This window comes from Balaenoptera borealis (genome assembly GCF_965194805.1).
Source record: "Balaenoptera borealis genome assembly, chromosome: 2".
NCBI lineage: Eukaryota > Metazoa > Chordata > Mammalia > Artiodactyla > Balaenopteridae > Balaenoptera > Balaenoptera borealis.
Window position 1 is genome coordinate 184,923,399 of NC_138867.1, and position 18,369 is coordinate 184,941,767.

An 18,369-nucleotide genomic window follows, 5' to 3' on the forward strand; every position below is an offset into this window, starting at 1 on the left:
CATAAGCCTGACTTTCCCCAGACTGCCATGTTGGGAGGAAGCTCAGGCAGCCTGTGGAGGAGTGCTTGGCTGCCAGCGTGAGACCAAAGCCTTCTCCGGCCTTCCTGGTCCAGCTGCTAGGTCGGCTACTCACTCAACACCACATGGGTCACAAGAACCGCCCAGCTGAGCCCACTCACCCACCGAATCGTGAGTGGTAATACACTGATGCTGTTCTACGCCTCTCTGTTTTGGGGTGGTTTGTTACGTAGTGCTAATCCTCCGTCTCCCAGGAACAGCTCTGTGCACTGTGCTCCAGGGAGGCCTTATTTATTCAATGACACCCATTATTTTCCAGCCAGGATTCTGGATGCTCACCTGGTAGCAAGAAGAACACCTTTTTATCAATCTTAAGATGCACATCGTGTTCACTTTTTAACATCTCTGAAAATGGCATGAATCTTACAATTTTACAGTCAACTGCAAGGCAGTGTGTGAAAACGTCTATTGATGCTTCCTTGAAAGTTCCAGGAAGTGCCATCAGCAAAGCATCTTCAACTTCAGGAAACACAGAAATAATAATTACAATATCAATAGTGGCAAAGTTGTACAAGAGCGCAAAACATTTTCACTATGATGAACATGGACAAAAATAAAGACATTAATAGCAGAACTACAGCAGCTGCTGTTTAAGCAGCTCCTGTTCCAGAGGGGCTCATCTTGATTCCCCCAGAGAGGGCTCGGAGGGGGGCAGCGTGCTCCCTCAGGACACAAAGCCTGCGCGGCCCCAGCCCACCGCTGCCTGGCTTCGGGGTCCTGGCGGGGGCCTGGTGGGCGGTCAGGCGGTGCAGCTCCGTTTGGGGGGCGGCCGGGTCCGAGGGTTCCGACCGGCGGGGCCGCCGTGGAGCGCAGGGGCAGACGCGGCGGAAGGCCTGACGGAAGTGGGAGCCCAGGAAGGCGTAGAGCAGGGGGTTCAGCGCCGAGTTGCTGTAGGACATGCAGTGCGCCCAGATCTTGAGCGCGTAAGCTGCGTAGCTGCGCGGATGCCAGGCGCCCGCCGGGCCCAGCGCCTGCAGCACCAGGAACAGCTGGATGGGGCCCCAGCAGGCGGCGAAGAGCAAGACCACGGCCGCCACCAGCCGCGAGACCTTGGCCCGCACAGCGCCCGCTCGCTCCGCCAGCAGCTGCCCCTGGGGAGGGGGGGAGGTGGTAGGAGGGAAGGCGAAGGACCGGCGGGGGCGACACCCAGGGCTCTCCGCTCCTTGCCCCTCTTAAATTCGCTCCCCCGCGCCACCCCGCTCAGATGCACCTCACTCCCCCGCACTGTGCCATCCCCCCACCCCCTGCCCTGCCGCGCCTCCATCCACCCAGCCGCGCACCTGCAGGGCGCTGTCGCCGGGCGCGGGGCGCACGGCGGACCGGCCCAGGTGGCGCAGCATGGCCCCGTAGCAGGCGCAGGTGGCGACCAGCGGCAGCAGGTAGAGCGCCAGCAGGTTGTAGAGCGCGAAGGCGCGCTCGAAGGAGCGGCTGGGGAAGGCCTCGCTGCAGTAGGTGCGCGGTCCGGGCGAGAGGCGATGTAGGGCGAGAACCGGCGCGGACACGGTCGCGGAGCCTGCACCACAGGCCCGGCTGAAGACCTGGCCCGGGGGACGAGGGGCGCGAGGGGGCCCGGGCCCTGGTCTCCCCGGTGCCTCTAACCCCGGTTAGGGCTAGGGTTAGGGCAGCGGACGTTGAGCGCCTCCTAGGCGCGCGTCTGCCCGGGTCCGCGCCCTCAGTAGCCCTCGCAGGGAACGCCATTGCGTCCATTTCCCAGATGCAGGAGCGAGGCCCGGGGAGAGGCAGTGAGTGTGTGTGTGGGGTGTGAGCCCAGGGCACGAAAACTTGTCCCCCCTACCCCGTGCGGCCTCCGCGCTGCACTCACCCGCCCAGATGCTGAGGCTGACAGCCAGCGCCAGGCGGGGCGTGCGGCGGTGCAAGGCGCGCAGCGGGAACACAGTCACGTACCAGCGGTCCACGCTCATGGCGGTCAGGGTGGCGCACGTGGCCTGCACCGAGACCTGGGAGGGCCGGGAGCCCAGCGTGTGCCCCCCTGCCTGGTCTGGACCTTTCCCTGTCTGCGCCCTCCTTGCGGGTCCCCCACTGTCCAGCCACTCGGATACAGGCAGGACCTGTCCCGGGAGGGTCTCCAGGGCCCACAGGTTGAAGGGGAGGAGAGAAGGGGATGTCAGAGAGGAGCCCAGGGTGGTGGGGGAGGGCGGAGTCATTAGGGGTAGGCTGAGGACCCCAAGACTGAGACCAGGGGAGGCAGATGCATCCTAGGATCCCGAGACGGGTGGGGCAAGAAGTAGCAGGGCTCCAAGCACCCGCCACTCCACTCCCCGCCCAACCCCCATTGCCCCCGTCTTCCTCCCTCCCACCCAGTCCAGGCTCCACCTGCCCCAGCCCCACCCACCCACCTAGACTCTGTCCCTGCCCCGCCCACCTCCACGCCCAGCAGGAGGTCCGGCCTGGCCTCGCCCACACCGACTCCTCCCCTGGCTCGCGAACCCCTTCCCCCAGCCCACGCACCTGCTGGATGTAGTTGAGGAACTTGCACATGAAGTCGCCCAGCACCCAGGCAGGCAGCGGGTAGAGCAGAGCGGTGAAGGGCACGCAGCACAGCAGGAACGTCAAGTCTGTGACCGCCAGGTTGGCTGCAGGGGGGGGACGTGCGGGTGCTAGATGTGGGGTGCATCTGCCTAGCCGCCCAGCGCCCTGGCCCAGCCCCCTGGGCCTCGCCTTTGTCCCAGTGACCAGCAGGGTGGCTCGGGAGGCCCCCAGAGAGGTCCCGGCATCCGTGGGCAGAGAAGTCGGGGCAGCCTCCGCTCACCCTTTTATATTTCAAACACCCCCCAGCACGGGCTTCATAGCTGTTCAAGCAGCAGTGGACCCTGCTCACCCCTGTGGGGGTTGCGAGTAGGCCCCCGCCCCTCTGAGCCTCAGTTTTCTTACCTGAAAATTGGGTAGAGTGGTGTTGCCCAACAGCCAACATAGAATGGAGAACACTGACCGAGTACTCAGCCGGGTAGGGCACCCCCATCACACAAATGTGTAAACTGAGCCTCTGAGGCAGAGGGGGCAAACTGGGGACCCGCGGGCCACGCAGTCTTTCCCCCACTCCTTTTATTCATCGGACACCATGTTATAAGAACCACATTTCAATCGGACATCTTCCTTGAGTGGCATGGCCAGTGCTCCATGGGCCACACTCTCCAACCTCCCTTTTAACTACTCCGGCCACCGTGGAACCCTCCAACGCCAGAGTTTGCGACCTCCAGCCTAAGGTACAGGGACAATAGGGAAAGGACAGGGAGCCCTGCAGGGGAGAGAGCCCTATCTGAGAGGACTCCGACGCACCGCTAGGGGCGCCCCTGGCCACTCTGCCCTCGTGGCGACCCCCGGAATGGCCCGCAGGCACCGCGCAGCGCCTCGGCGCTCACCGATGTAGAAGTTGGTCACCGTCCGCATCTGCTTCTGGCGGCAGATGACGAAGATGACAAGCGAGTTCCCTGCCAGGCCCAGCAGCATCAGCGCGCCAAAGAAGAGCGGCACTAGCCAGGCGTCCACGGGCCACGGCGCCGGGGCCGGGCCGTCCGAGTCGTTGGCGCCACAGCCGGGACAGCCGGATGCGTTGGCCAGCGCCCACCAGGACGCGTTGGGCCCGGACGTGGCCAAGGCGCGCATTGCCGCCCTCTTCCTCCCAGCCGCCCTCCGGGATTGCGCCCGGGGATGGGGCAGTGACCCTCCTCCCGGCCGCCCTCCTGGGATGCGCCACAAGGTCTGGAGCGCGGCTTCGCTGGGCTCCGTGGATCCTCCGCTGGCGCTCAGCCGCCGCGCGTTTATACCCCGCATCCCACCGTGTCCCCGCCTTCCCGCCTCTCCGGCAGCCGCTGGCCACTCCCTCCCCTGCCTGCGCCCCTGCGGTTCACCAGCGCAGCACCCTTCTCTCCCATTCCCTCCTCCTCCCACCTTTGGGGTCAGGATAAGAGCACAGGAGGAGGGAGGCTGGAGGAGGGGGTTGGGGCGGAGCAGGGGTGGGGTAGGCTTCCCAGAAGCTGCTGTGGACCCGGGAAGGACCGATCCTACCCCAGGGGAGGGAAGGGTAGAGACCCACCATCAGGAAAAGCAGGGGGACAAAGCCACAGAGTCTAGGGAATGAGGCAGAGGCCATGACTTTGACCTTTCATGGGGCTGGGGCTCCGGGTGGGTGGGCCCCGGCTGGCGGTGAGGTCAGCCCTCAGAGGTCCTCAGTATCTGCTGCCAGGGTTTGCCCCAGGACACTGGCGAGCCATGGAAGGTTCAGGGCAAAGGAGGGATGCCCGGGATCTTGTGGTTAGAAGATGCCTGTTCTTAACCTCAAACAAAACAAAAGAAAAACAAAAACGCAACCAAAACTCAACCTCCTCAGGACTTTGCTGCGAATCAGACCCCTTGAGAGTGTCCACCTCCCACCTAACGGGCACTGATTGGCAGATACCAGCACTGGGACACAGACACCTGTGCTGCTGGTAGTGGGAACCAGGTGGAGGGCAGTTTATAAAGGTTAATGTTGATCCCCAAACCCACACCCAGAAATGTACCCCAGATACTAGCCTGTGAGGCATGAAACAGGGCACTGGGATGTTCTAAGTAGCAAAAGAAAAGATGATGCCATCTGTGTACAAAAGACTAAAAGGGGGAAAAGAAATGAATAAATATGCATGGGCATCAAAATGCATCAAATATCTCCAGAAGGAAGCACAAGGAGCCTGCAGGGGGAGACAGGCTTCAACATCATTCTTTTTTTTTTTTTTTTTTTTTTTTAAAAACTAAGCAGTCCATTGCTAATTATTTTTCTTTTTTTTTTTAATTTATTTTATTTATTTATTTATTTTTGACTGTGTTGGGTCTTCGTCTCGGTGCGAGGGCTTTCTCTAGTTGCGGCAAGCGGGGGCCACTCTTCATCGCGGTGCGCGGGTCTCTCACTATCGCGGCCTCTCTTGTTGCGGAGCACAGGCTCCAGACACGCAGGCTCAGTAGTTGTGGCTCACGGGCCTAGTTGCTCCGCGGCATGTGGGATCTTCCCAGACCAGGGCTCGAACCCGTTTTCCCCTGCATTGGCAGGCAGATTCTCAACCACTGCGCCACCAGGGAAGCCCTCAACATCATTCTTGACAATGGCCTAAAAATTCAGAAAAGGAAAAAAAAAATCCCTTTGGGGTGGTAATGAGGGCCAGGTTAGGATAAGGAGACCCAGGGATACTCGGTGGGCATGGAGGAACTGTCCCGGGGAGGCTGCTGAGTTGAATGGGCCTGGGAGAGAACTCAGCAGGGGGCTGGACCTTGGAGGGGGGCTCGGCGGGAGGTGGGGTGGGGTGGGGGGGGGTGGTTGGCAGCAGCGGCTCATGGACTGGCCCAGGGTCTGGGAGGGTGTTAGGAAGGTGAGGACAGGGACTTGGCGGTCCAGTGGTTAAGACTTCCCGCTTCCACTGCAGGGGACACAGGTTCGATCCCGGGTCGGGGATACCACGTGCCGGGCTGCGAGGCCAAAAAAAAAAAAAAAAAAAGAAGGTGAGGACAGGAATGAGTGAGGCCCAAGAATCAGGGCAAGGCCCAGGCTGCATCCTGTAGAGTTAGCACATCTATTGAGCAGCTGGTCATCATGGGCCAGAGCCGCAGACCAAACATCCCGGCCCCTAGAGCCCCCACCCAAGCACTCTCCCCAGAGGTACCATCACCCAAGTTGTATCACCTTGATTCTTTCATATTTATCTACATGAGGCCACACACTGTGTGCTTTCTTGGGTCTTGTAATAGTTCCTCCTCCTTTTTCTTTCTTTTTTTCTTTTTTCCCCCTCTTGCTCTTTATATGTTAAAGCAATTGGGTTGTTTGTCCTGTACAATTTCCACCAGGCTGGACTCTTATCGTGGTCCTAGTTCCCCACTTTTCTTGTAGAATGAAGGGTGGATTCTAGATTCTAGAGCAGGTTTAATTCTCTGTTCTTAACCCTCGGGTCAAAAACCAGGTCTGGGGCTTCCCTGGTGGCGCAGTGGTTGAGAATCTGCCTGCCAATGCAGGGGACACGGGTTCGATCCCTGGTCTGGGAAGATCCCACATGCCGCGGAGCAACTGGGCCCGTGAGCCACAATTACTGAGCCTGCGCGTCTGGAGCCTGTGCTCCGCAACAAGAGAGGCCGCGATAGTGAGAGGCCTGCGCACCGCGATGAAGAGTGGCCCCTGCTTGCCACAACTGGAGAAAGCCCTCGCACAGAAACGAAGACCCAACACAGCCATAAATAAATAAAAATTAAAAAACAAACAAACAAACAAACCAGGTCTGTCATCAAATGCCCCCCCGCCCCCCCCCCCCCCCCCGTCTCATCGGTCTGCCCCTTCTCCTCCACCTCTATTCTGCTCCTCCCCCCTTTACTCAGTACCCTGCTCTGGCCATTCTGGGTGCCCCAGGGCCTTTGCACTGACTGTTCCCTCTGCCTGGCACACCCCTCCCACTTTTGCAGGCTGCCAGTCTCCTTTCCAAAGGTCTCCTCTTCCCTAGCCCATGGCGGGGAGGTTCTGTTTGATCACTGCTGGGTCCGGAGAGCACAGCCCCCATCCCAAGGAGAGTGGGCATTTGCTAAATGAATAAATTCTAAAAGGCAGAAGGAGGTGGGGTTAGCTTTGTCCTATTTTTAGAGAAGAGTAGACTGAGGCACCCAGCCAGGACTCCGGAGGCTGCACTTTACGGAGGACAGGGAGGGGTCTGGTGGAAGGAAAGCCCTGTTGGTGCTGGGTGGGAGTAGCATGGGTCATTTCATCTGTCCAAGCCTCTGAAAAGGACGTCCGCTTCCTTCCTCCCTCCCCAGGCCTCAATTTCGCCATCTGTCCCCCTAGGGCTGGGTGCCGTGCCCACAGCCCCGCCTGGGCGCAGGACAGGCGCGGCCTTCTGCCCCGGTTTCCCCGGGGCTGGGTGCCCCCGCCTCAGTGTCCCTGTCCGTGCCTCGGGGCTGGGTGTCCCCCGCCTCAGTGTCCCCGTCCTTGCCCCGGGGCTGGGTGTCCCCGGCCCGCAGCTCGGGCCCGGCCGGGACGTGGACGCGACCCCCACCCGGCGCGTCCAGCCTCCAGGCTCCGCCCCGCCCCGCCTCCGGGCGCCCGTCACTTCCTGCCCGGCCCCGAGAAGGCCTTGCCGGGCGGCGGCGACAACGGCGGCGGCGTGCAAGCTATGGTCGCGCTGGAGAACCCGGAGGGCGGCCCGGAGGAGGCGGCGGCGGCGGCGGGGGTCGCCCCGGGCGGGCGGCGGACGCTGTGAGCGCGGCCGGCGGGCGGGCGGGGCGCGCTTCCGGGCTCCGGGGCCCCCTCCTCTTACCCCCTCCCGGGCTGCAGCCCCCGGCCCGCCCCGCCCCCTTCCCTGGGGGGTACCCCACTAGGGTGGAGCGGGGTGGTGGTGGGCTTTGTTGTCAGTGGGTGTTTCCCGGGGAAACCCCATCCCCGTACTCCCGGGTCTTTGCCGGGGCGCAGGGGACACCCCCGTGTCCGCGTGTGCGGACCCCCGGCGCTGAAGTCCCCGAGCTTCGGGGGTCCTGGGCGCCGCGTCGGGTGAGGCAGTGCCGCTGCGCGCGGTGTACCCGGAATCCGCGCTGGTGGTGTTCTGGGTAGTTACCCACTTGCGGCTGTTCCTGTCCCCCAGCCGGGGGTTTACCCCCCAGCCAGTCCTGTGTACCCGGCGGGGTTGTGAGCCCCCCACCTCCCGGTGGACGCGCTCTTTGTTTTTCTCCGGCCCCATATGGGTATGCCCCCCTCCCCCAGGTTCGCAGATCTCTTTCTAACCCGAGTGTTGATGCAGAAACCCAGGTGGTCCACCCTGGCTGCTGGGGTTTCATTTCTGCTCCTTCGTGTGCCCGTCCGAGTGGCCCCGGGCAGGCTGTTACCCCTTCGGTGCCTCGGTTTCCCCATCTGTAAAATGAAATAACAGCGGCCTTCTCTTTGAGGGGCTGGGGTCAGTGACCCTGCACTTGGAGGTGCCCAGCAAAGCGGAGTGTCCATTCTTTAATAATTATCTTAAATAGTTTACTATTGGAGGTGTTTTATTATTTTAAAATAATTTTCTCATTTTGGTATTTTGTGATTGCTTTATTATTATTATATTTGTTATTACTTTATTGTTATTATTACCCAGAAGCTGTACTGGTCTCTACAGATGTGGTTATCTACCCTCTTTTAAGGGGCCTTAACCACTCAAAGTGGGTATTTACCTGCCAGGTGGGTCCCTCCAACCTGCCCCCATCCCCCCTCACCTCCATGCCCTGGGTGGGGGGGAGGGGAGTTGCTGCTCCTCCTGTCTGCCCACCCCAGCCTGAGTCACCTCCGCTCTGAGCCCTCCTTGGTTTCCTGCTAGAGAAAGTAGGTTCCTCTTTGGCCTGTTCCTGGGGGAGGGGCAGGTGCCAGAGAGGGGGTGTGTTTGTCTAGGGGAGTGGGTGTCAAAGGCCCCATCTCAAAACCCGCAGGGAGAATTGGGGGAGGCAAAGGAACCTGTCCTCCCCAAACTCAACCTGACTTAGCAGCTGTTTCCACTGTCGGGCCTGTCCGCCTCTGTTGGACGCTGGCCCCTGCCATGGTGCAGACATTTCCCAAGGCCTGCTGGGTCCAGGAAGCCTCAGGTGCCCCATCTGGGCGGTCAGTTTCCCCATCTGTAAAGTGGTCTCTTTGGGTGGCTGGGGAAGCAGATGAACTGGCCCTCGGGTGAGTGTGTAAACAGAAGTTCGGGTATTCATTCAACAAACAGCTATTGAGCACCTGCCGTGGGCCAGGTGCTGGGGACACAGGAGCGGCCGAGAGGGACCCTGTCCTTATCGTGCGGGTTAGTGAAGGAGGTGAGAATCAGGAGTAAACAAGTATGAGGACCAGCTGGTTTCTGATGCCAACCGGTGAAGCCGGAAACGGGGCTGATTGGGCTAGTTGTGGGGTGGGGCAGTTTCTCCCAGGAGGTAACTTTTGAGCTGGGACCAGAAGGAGCCAGAGAAAGGGTTCTTCAGGCAGGAGGCTGAGCACATGCAAAGGCCCTGAGGCGGGCTGTTCCAGATCAGTTTGCGATGCAGTAAAAGGGCCCTGTGCCTGGAGCAGGGGCCATGAGGCAGAGAGAGATGGGTGTTGATGTTCTGATGTGGATGTATTTTATATAAAGTTTATGCTGTCCTCCACACCTCCTCCCCAGCGTTCATTACAAATCTGCTGCCCCCTCCGCCTGCCCTCTCTGTGGCTCCGGGCTCTGCAGTCTGCCCCAGGCTCCTCCTGGAACCTGCTGGAATCCGAGAGGGTAGTGAGGCCCCAGGAGGCCTGTGGGACCAGGCGCCAGACCTGCAATGCCAGGCCAGGGAGAGGCTGGGCCTTGTCCTGAGGGCGCTGAGGAGCCACAGGTGATGGTGGAGCAGGTCTGGGAGCAGCTGGATCTTAGTCCAGTGGGCTGTGGTCTGAGGGGTCCAGCGGGACCTGAGTTTGAGCCCCTCTGACCGCTGTGGCCCCAGAGGGAAGCGGGAGGCTGGGTGGTTCAGGGGAGTGGTCCTGTTCAGACCAGGTTCGAATCCTGGTTCCACCCCGGGTCCCGAGGTGACAGGGAGCCCCACGTCCTGAGGGCCCAAGCTCTCTCACTGAGTCCCACCCTGCTCTGAGGTTCCCCGACAGCTCCCCTCGGATGTGGTCCTGTTATCTGCCCTGCCAGGCCACTGTCCTGGCCTCCGTCCAGCTGCGGGGTGGAGACACAGGCCCTGGAGCCACAGCGAGGCCACGGCTGAATCTGGAGCTTGGGGTGGGGGTGCCTGGGCCTCAGGAAGGTTGCATCCAGCCTCAGAGTTGTGGGCTCTGTGCTGACTTGAGTTGCCCTGCCCTGTCCCAGCTGCCCTCTTTGCAGCTGTGGGGTCTCGGGGTAATGACTTTGCTCCTCGGTTTGCAAATCTGTATAACAGGCATCAGAACAATAGTACTTGCCTCCTGGGGTGATGGTGAAGGCGATCGCTTAACCAGGCTATGATCAATGGTGTGGTCCAGGGGGTGAGCTCCCAGTCACAGGAGGAAACCAAACAGGTGGCAGCTTGGGGAAAGGTATGTGTCCTGGTTCCTCTTGGCTCTGAGTGCCCCCTCCCAGACCAGCAGGGGCCATTGTTATCCCCACTTTGCAGAGAAAGAGCTGAGGCTCCAGGTCACACAGTGAAGTGTCCGTCGTAGCTGGGATTCAAACTCAGGGCTGAGCTTCCAGGCTCTACCCCTGCCTGCGTGTCTCCTAGTCTCCTATTTTTTTTTTTTTTTTTTTTTTTTGCTGCACTACGCAGCTTGTGGGATCTTTGAACCCTGGCCCCGGCAGTGAAAACGCCGAATTGTAACCACTGGTTGTGTGTCTCCTATTGATGGGTACTTGTGCCTGCATGAGTTTACCCATCAGATAATTTTTCATAGATTTTTGCCTGAAGTGCCATCCATGGAGCCTGCCCCACTCCGACCTCAGACAGGGCTGAGGCTCATCAGCCTATTTGCTTCGTGATCAAGATGTAACAGCCTTTCTGGCCGGGGCAAAAAACTTAAGGCTGGGGACTCTTTACATATGTATAGACTTTGGTGAGTGTGGGCTTCAATCCTAACCTCTTTGAGGCACCTTGTCCCACTGTCCTAGGGCTTCATGGCGTTTTCTAGTGCCTGTTTGTGGGGCAGGGGTCATGCTTTTCTGTTTAATTTGTGTCTTGGGAACTTTGAACACTAGGAAAGTTTGGGTGGAATTCTGGACTCTGGGTTCTACTCAGTCTTGGAATCGTGAGATTTTGCTGGAGACCTGATTGGGCAGTTATTTTTTTGAGCACCTACTGTATGCCAGGCAGGGCTACAGTGGACACCAAACCCTGCCCTCATGGAGATCACGGTGGGTGGTGGGCAGGGTGGTAGAACGTGTGGCCATCAGGAGAACAGAGCAGTGAGGGGCCGGGGTCCCCCTGAGGAGGTTTGAGCAGAGGCCAAAAGGAGATGGGAGTGAGCCATTCGGAGCCTGGGGTGTGGGCACCAGGCGGGGGCACAGCTGGTGCAGAGGCCCAGAGGCTGGGCTGCCTGGCGGGTTGGAGCGGAGGCGCAGGGTGAGGAGGGGGAATCCTGGCACCCTAGACCCTCTTAGGCTCAGAGTCCACCACTGGCTCCCAGCGTGAGGGTTTCTGAGCCGGGTGGGACCCTCCTCTCAGCCTGTGGTCAGGGGCTGACCGGGGAGGACGCCCTGCAGCTTCTTTCCCGGAAGTTTCCATTCAGTATCCCCCCCCCTCCCTCCCGCGTGGCCACCTGCCGCCTGGCCCTCGGGTCCCCAGCGAGAGGCCTGCCTGGGCCGCTAATCCGTCTCCAGGATTAGTGCTCGGGGTGGGGGTGGGGAGCCACTCTGTCCGCCTCCCCCCTCCAGCAAGGGGGCCCCTGGGGCATGAGTCAGGTGGGCCGGGGCATCACCGTAGCTCTTGGGGGCCGTTTTCTGGGTTATCTTCTGTTGGAGGCATGGGGTTGGGGGTGAGGGGATGCTCCATCAAATGAAGTCTCGAGAAACTCCCAGAGGAGGGAGACTCTGGGCCTCACCAGCTTGCAGCTCAAACCTGGAAGCCTGGGGGAGTGGGCAGCAGCTTTCTTGGCCTCCCACCCAATGTGTGGCTCCCCTTCTCCGAGCCTTGGTTTACTAACCTGTCCTCCACGGTACCTGCTTCCCGGGTGATGTGACGATGAGACACAATGACATTTTAAGGGCTGCACATGTGATAGGGGGTGAGCTTCCCATTGTGGAGGGAAACAAAGCAGGGGATGGCTGTGAGAGAGTGGCGATGGTAGGGTTGTGCCTGGGCGTCCTGGTCTGTCTTGGCCCTGAGGACTGCCCCCCAACACCCGGCCCACAGGCCCCTTCCGGGCTGCCTGCCCGCTCTAGCTGGCTCCCAGGTGAAGAGGCTCTCGGCCTCCAAGCGGAAGCAACACTTCATCAACCAGGCTGTGCGGAACTCAGACCTCGTGCCCAAGGCCAAGGGGCGGAAGAGCCTCCAGCGCCTGGAGAACAGTGAGCAGGGGTTGAGGGGCGCCTCCTGGGGGCTCCTAGGCCTCAGACAGCAATGGTGTGCATGTTCTGTTATCTGAGCCTGGCCCTGAGCTGGACAACGAGAGGGAGCTCTGGGCATTGGAGCTGGGGCTTTAAAGGAGGTGTAGGAGTTCAACAAGCCAAGCCTGGGAGAGGTAGGAGGAGTTCTGGAGGCTGGACGGTTCCTGTGCCTTCTGGGAAAGACAGCTGGAGCGTGGAGGAGGGGAGGCTGGTGAGAGTAAAGGCCCTAAATATAGAGGTGTGGGGGAGGAAACATGGTCCTCTGGACCCCATGGAGCCTGGCGGGGCGGGGGGGGGCCCGAGGGGAGGGGGCCCGAATGCAACCCCCAGCCCAGAGACCGTCTGCTTCCATCTAGCCCAGTACCTCCTGACCTTGCTGGAGACAGACGGAGGCACACCTGGCCTGGAGGATGGGGACCTGGCGCCCCCTGCAGCACCCAGCATCTTTGCAGAGGCCTGCAGCAACGAGACCTATGTCGAGGTGGGGCCCCGTATCCTGCCCTGGGTTCCCCCGCCCACCACCAGGCACTGCCTATGCTGGACCCTGTGCCAGGAGCACCCATCCCCTCCCTGGTTCTTTGATGAATGCCCCGGGTCTCCCTCCAGAGGCCTGAAACCCACCCACCCCAGAACCTTCCAGCACCCATGGTTCATCTGCTTATCACACTTGGAATTACTGATGTGATTGGGGGTGTGTTTGGTTCATTTCGGTTCCCCGCCCCACACAGGTGGGTCCGCAAGTGCCCCACGAACTCCTGGCCGGCCCAGTGGTCACATGTGTGCACAAGGAGTATTTCTGTGCACTTGTGGCCCCCCCCAATGTGCATTAGCCAAATGCGGAAACTGAGGCTCGGGGGCTTGCAGTCATTAGTCAGGGCCTGCCTGCCTCTCTTCCAGGTCTGGAACGACTTCATGAACCGCTCTGGGGAGGAGCAGGAGCGGGTTCTCCGCTACCTGGAGAATGAGGGCAAGAGCAAGGCGCGCAGGAGGGGGCCTGCCCGCGGGGAAGACCGGCGGAGAGGTGGGCCTGGGTCGGGGTTGGGGGTGTGGGGCAGAGGTATGATGGGGGGCCCGGCCTGGTGTGGGGGGGCGGGGCCGGGGCAGGTGGGGAGGAGCCCGGTGTGTGGGTGGGGCCGGGCAGGTGGGAGGAGCCTGGTGTGTGGGCGGGGCCTACGGCTCACTCCCATCTCTGCCCCACTGCATGGACTCTTGCAGAGGACCCGGCCTACACGCCCCGCGAGTGCTTCCAGCGTATCAGCCGGCGTCTACGAGCCGTTCTCAAGCGGAGCCGTATTCCCATGGTGAGTACCAGGCCCGGCCTTGGCCTTGTCTCTTTCCACTTGCCTGGTCTTTTTTGAAGGCCCTTTTTCTCAGCTTCTCAATCAGGGGCAGAGTGAGGGGAGACCAGTAACCCAGTGAACGTGGTGCGATGGAGCAGACAGGGCAGGATACAGACTAGTGAGATCCGAGTGCAGGACCCAGGGCTGGGCAAGGGTTCTCCTTGAGGGTGGGAGGGACAGGGGCAATGAAGGTGGGTATTGAAGGATGTGTAGGAGTTCACCAGGCCAAAGACTCAGAGATTCAAAGGTGTGGATGTATCTGAGTGCCTGGTATCCTTGGAAACGGTTAAGTAGCCTCATGTAGTGAATCAGAGGCCACATTTGGACCCAGGGCTTCGGGCTCCAGAGGCTGTCATGGATGTGGGGGGCCTGGACATCTTGGCTAGGGTGCCACAGTCGGCCTGACCCCTGGGCCTGTCTCTCCTGCAGGAAACGCTGGAGACCTGGGAGGAGCGGCTGCTGAGGTTCTTCTCTGTGTCCCCCCAGGCCGTGTACACGGCCATGCTGGACAACAGGTGACTGGGTGGGTGGGGGTGGGCGCGGTGAGCTCCCCTGGTGTCTGGCTCTGGCCACTCAGCATCCATTCCCTGCAGCTTTGAGAGGCTCCTGCTTCACGCCATCTGCCAGTACATGGACCTCATCTCAGCCAGTAAGTGCCTGGCGGCCCGTGGGACCCCAGTTGGCTGATTCAGTCTGGGGGAAACCAAGGCTGGGCTTCCCCGGGGTCTGCTCACCCGGTGGCAGGCTTTGGAAGAGGAGGGACAGCGTGAACACAGAGGCGGCAGTGCGATGCTGCCTTAATTCATCAGAAGCACCTGTACCTCTGGCCCCACGATGGATGACGCTGTGCACACAGACACCCCTCCACCTGCATCTTCAGGGCTGGGGAGAGAGGGGCCTGTGTGGGTCTGATGAAGCTGGGCCTCCAGGGACCCCGAGATGAGATGAGGGGACCCCGATGTCTGCAGAGTTCGCATTTAGCTATAGCCACCCTCCACTGTGCCACACATGCGACTTCTGGCAAGTCCCTCCTCCAGGGGCCTGTGTGCCCCTTTTACGATGGAAGTGATCTTGGGACACAGTCCCCCCCACGGAGGGTCCTCGCAGACCCTTGCTGGCCCTCGGCATCCCATCGGGTCCTCTCTCTCCACGCCCGTCTCTCTGCCTCCTGCCTGGAGTTGCTGAGGAGACAGTTTCCATGGCAACCCCAGGATGGTTCCTCTCAGGCTGCCTGGGAGGGAGATGCAGCCCCCACACTTGCTTTTGTTCCCACTGACTCGGGATGGAGGGGCTGCGCTGGGGGTGCCTCTCTGCGGGTGTGGAGCCGTGGCCTGAACGTAGGAGGCGGGGCCTGGCAAGATGGGGAGCAGGGGAGAGGGAGCCGCCGGGCCAGAGGCTGGGAGGTGGGCCCAGCTTGGGTTGTGTATGGCTATGGTTCAGGTTTTGGGGTGACGGGAGGTGGGTGAAGGGAGGTTGGTGGGGCCTGGGCCACCGGGGGCCTAGGTGATTCCCTCTGAGGGCAGGGATGGAGGTGGGAGACCAAGGGTCAGGGCGGGACCCTCGTTCAGTCCCCCTGGCCTCGGGCCAGTGTGTCTCGGTGGTGCGTGCGTCTCTGTGCCCGTAGGACACGGGATAAGTAATGGGAGAGGAAGGAACAGCTCGAGCTGCTCTCAGCGCCTGGCCTGGCACCTGGGGGGTCGGGGCAGCCCAGCTCGTGGGGACCTGGGGCAGGACAGGGCGAGGGCTGGGCTCCTGTGTGCCACAACCCTCGCCTTCCTCCGTGTCTTGCCTGTCCCCCGGCAGGTGGTGACCTGGAGGGCAAGCGGCAGATGAAGGTCAGCAATCGGCACCTGGACTTCCTGCCGCCGGGGCTGCTCCTGTCCGCGTACCTGGAGCAGCGTAGCTGATGGCGGCCCTGCCCCCGGCCCCGCCTCCCCAGTGCCAAGACCTCCCGTACCGTCGCTAAAATATCTTTATTATTTTTAGAATTTTCCTTTGGAAACGTGCTCTCCCCCTTGGGGTGGCTCCCGCATCCCACCCCTTCCCCGCCCAGCTTTCCGGGTTAAAGCTGGCGGCTGGGTTGCCCCAAACGAGCACAATATCCGCCCTACTCCCGCCCCGGGGCTTAGACTCGGGAGGAGACACCCGGCCTGGTCACTTCCCTGTCCCTTCCTGGGTCAGCGTTTTTGGCCCCGTGTGAAGCTTAAGCAAGGAGGGAGAGGCTGGGTTTTTATCATTTTTAATGAATTTGGCGTGATTTGTTGTAGATTTTTAAATTTCCCTTTTGAGAAAAAAAACCAAAAACTCGCCCCAAGTGATAAATTAGGGGGCTTCCATTCCAGTCCCTGCTTGACCCTCTCCCAGTTTTGGCTTGGGTGGAGGGTCCCCTTGCCCTGGGAGCATTACGTTTTGTGTGTGTGTGCGCGTGCGCGTGTGCATGTGTGTGCCCCGCAACCCAGGATGGAAGCTGCGTCTTAAAGGCTGGTGTCACCCTCTTTTGGGAATGTGTGTTGCCCTCCCCGCTCCCCTTTGGTGGCTGTTAGGGCCCCGTCTGCTCTACACACCCCGCTCCCTTCATACTGAGGATCTGGGACTTCCAGCCAGAAGCCTCCACCCTCAGACTGTCCTGTTCCTCTCTCCATGTCCCCTTGCCCCTGCCCCCAGCCTGGCTCTGGGGTGTCCTCGTGCTGGTCACCCCGGCCTGGCACAGGAAGCAGGGCTGGTGGCTGCACCCCTGCCCTGCACCCCCGTGTGTGTGGCTAGTTGTGCTTTGGGAAAAGTGGAGCGTTCAATAAATTTCTGGTGCTCTGGTCTGCTGCTGTGGGGTTTTCCTTTGGGGCAGGGCTGGGGGCACGATGGGCACTCACGATGCCCTTGTATCCTGGTCATTGAGGGTTGCAGGCCTCAGGGGATGAAGCTTGGTTCTGAGTGACACCCCCCGTGGAGGCAGGTGTGTGGGGAGACTCTGCTAGGAGTGGCCCGGCCCTTGGCTCTGCTGCCCTGGCTGGTCCCCTCCCAGGTGCCCGGGCTCAAACCCCAGCTCTGCCACCTCCCAGCTGTGTGACCTCCGAAAAGGTCACTTGTGGGACTTCCCTGGAGGTGGTCCAGTGGTTAAGACGCTGCACTTCCACTGCAGGGCTGCGGGTTCGATCCCTGGTTGGGGAAATAAGATCCCACGTGCCCTGTGGCATGGCCAAAAAAAAAAAAGTCACTTGTGTGAGCTTCCTGGGTGGCTGAACAAAATACACCACACTGCAGCTTAAAACCACAGGAGTTTATTGTCGCCTGGTTCTGGAGGCCAGAAATGCAAGATCAAGGTGTGGCAGGGCCATACTCCCTCTAGAGGCTCCAGGGGAGTGTCCTCCCTGCCTCTTCCAGCTTCTAGGGGCTCCGGCCGCCCCTGGCTTGTGGCTGCATCCCTCCAGCCTCTGTCTCCGTCTTCACGTGGCCTCCTTCCCGTGTCTTCCTTCTGTGTGTGTCTGGGAACGGCTGTGCATCCTGCAGGGTCCCCCAGCCTGGATTATCTGCTGTTCTCCTGTGATCGCGCTGAGGGAAGTTCCCTTCTCACCCGGCCACATCAGGGGTCCCTGCTGCCCACGGGGCTCCTCTCTACTGACCTCACCCCTGATCTCCTCCACCTCTCTGAAGGCGGAGTATCTATGTTGATTACTGGAAATTCTACAGGGGAGATTTGTCTCTTCCCCTGTGTATTTGTTTAACCATTTATATCAGTACGGACGCGTGGGCATTTACTTTCTAGTTTGGGTTATAATCCAATATTCCTTAATTTTATTCCTCAGGTTGTTCCAGATTCGGCTGCTGGGAGCCCTTTCAGTGGCTCCTGTGTGTCACTGAGGCACTCCCATAGTTGCGGGGTTTTATTTATTCGAGTACCCTCCAGCACCCTCCTTACTTTCTGCCGCTACAAGGTGCACAGGGCTCCTCTGCATATTCCTGCTTCGTCCTAGAACCAGCCGTTTCGCCAAGGAGCCTGGTTCCTTTCCCTGGGGCACCGTTTTAGAAACCAAGATCTGGGTGCTGGGTGTGCTGTCTTCCGTTTTAACAGGCATTTAAAAAGTTCTACACATAGATGTTAAATAACGGAAATCCCAAGGGCTCGTACGGAGGACACAAGGAGATACTTGAGTAACCCGCTTGGAGGCTCCCACCTGTGAAGCGGACCGAATTGCCGGCGCCCACAGGACGGGCTGGGGCTCCGGGCGCGGGTGTCGGGTCTCTGAGGGAGTCCACAGCCTGTCTCCAGAACCGTTCAGGCGAACTGCGTTCCTGTCCTGGCCCCTGGCTGGTGCGTGGGTTTTTTCCCCCACCCCGCTACTCCAGCCGGGCCCCCAGAGAGCCCGGCCCCCCGACCTTTGCCCAGGCGGTGCCTGTCCCCCGGTGCACTCTTCCCTGCAATCCTAGGAGGTCTTTCTGGAAAAGACTTTTCAAACTGGGGAGAGTCCGACACCAATAGAGCCAACTTTTGCAGAAGGAATTGCGGATGGGGGTGGAATCCAAAGAGACCCTCGATGCGTTAAGTCGCTTACAGAGACCAGTTATTAACACCGCGGATACCAAAGGAAAACGGCAAAATATGGAACGCTTCACGAATTTGCGTGTCATCCTTGCGCAGGGGCCATGCTAATCTTCTCTGTATCGTTCCAATTTTAGTATATGTGCTGCCGAAGCGAGCACAGTGTAATGCTTGATCCCAGGGCTATTTAGAGTGCACAGGATATACTCTTTTACACTAAGGGCGAACTCCATTAAAAACCGATTCAGCAATTCGTCTCTTCTTTTATGATATTAGTGCAACAATACCTTAAACAAATGGGATCATTCACTGAAATTGAGAAAGTGTTTTTTGTTCTACCAAATATGACTCAGGTGGCTGCTGGGAATCCATGATCGCATGCAAATTATACCGGAAGAGGGGCGGA

At 60.0% G+C, this 18,369-nt stretch overlaps 2 protein-coding genes across 5 annotated transcripts; one reads left to right on the forward strand and one right to left on the reverse strand.

Annotated features, from left to right (window-relative positions):
* Positions 1 to 361: 361 nt before the first annotated feature.
* KISS1R (KISS1 receptor) lies at positions 362 to 3,985 on the reverse strand. The gene is made up of 5 exons (XM_082380692.1): positions 3,459 to 3,985; positions 2,548 to 2,672; positions 1,901 to 2,036; positions 1,359 to 1,591; positions 362 to 1,169 (listed from the first exon to the last, which is right to left on the reverse strand). The coding sequence occupies exons 1-5, from the start codon at positions 3,868 to 3,870 to the stop codon at positions 669 to 671; spliced, it is 1,407 nt and encodes a 468-aa protein (XP_082236818.1). The 5' UTR covers positions 3,871 to 3,985; the 3' UTR covers positions 362 to 668.
* A 3,163-nt stretch (positions 3,986 to 7,148) lies between these two features.
* On the forward strand, positions 7,149 to 16,240 carry R3HDM4 (R3H domain containing 4). Of its 4 annotated transcripts, XM_082381273.1 has the most exons (9): positions 7,382 to 10,090; positions 10,442 to 10,600; positions 11,896 to 12,050; positions 12,446 to 12,570; positions 12,987 to 13,110; positions 13,305 to 13,390; positions 13,859 to 13,944; positions 14,023 to 14,078; positions 15,233 to 16,240. In XM_082381273.1, exons 2-9 carry the CDS (start codon positions 10,587 to 10,589, stop codon positions 15,334 to 15,336), a joined length of 750 nt encoding a protein of 249 aa, XP_082237399.1. In that variant the 5' UTR covers positions 7,382 to 10,090; positions 10,442 to 10,586; the 3' UTR covers positions 15,337 to 16,240. The 4 variants fall into 4 exon arrangements, with proteins under 4 accessions (XP_082237397.1, XP_082237400.1, XP_082237399.1 ...); XM_082381271.1 differs by lacking the exons at positions 7,382 to 10,090; positions 10,442 to 10,600 and adding an exon at positions 7,149 to 7,300; XM_082381272.1 differs by having other exon boundaries at positions 7,382 to 10,600.
* Positions 16,241 to 18,369: the final 2,129 nt, after the last annotated feature.

Excerpts from the sequence above, each read along its gene's own strand:
- R3HDM4 (XM_082381271.1), top strand. The coding sequence starts at position 7,218 with ATGGTCGCGCTGGAGAACCCGGAGGGCGGCCCGGAGGAGGCGGCGGCG. Across the intron at positions 13,945-14,022 it reads ACGGCCATGCTGGACAACAG|CTTTGAGAGGCTCCTGCTTC; the intron begins GTGACTGGGTGG and ends CATTCCCTGCAG. Across the intron at positions 14,079-15,232 it reads CATGGACCTCATCTCAGCCA|GTGGTGACCTGGAGGGCAAG; the intron begins GTAAGTGCCTGG and ends GTCCCCCGGCAG.
- KISS1R (XM_082380692.1), bottom strand. The coding sequence starts at position 3,870 with ATGCGGGGTATAAACGCGCGGCGGCTGAGCGCCAGCGGAGGATCCACG. Across the intron at positions 1,592-1,900 it reads CAGCCTCAGCATCTGGGCGG|GCTCCGCGACCGTGTCCGCG; the intron begins GTGAGTGCAGCG and ends CCTGTGGTGCAG. Across the intron at positions 1,170-1,358 it reads CCGGCGACAGCGCCCTGCAG|GGGCAGCTGCTGGCGGAGCG; the intron begins GTGCGCGGCTGG and ends CCCCCTCCCCAG.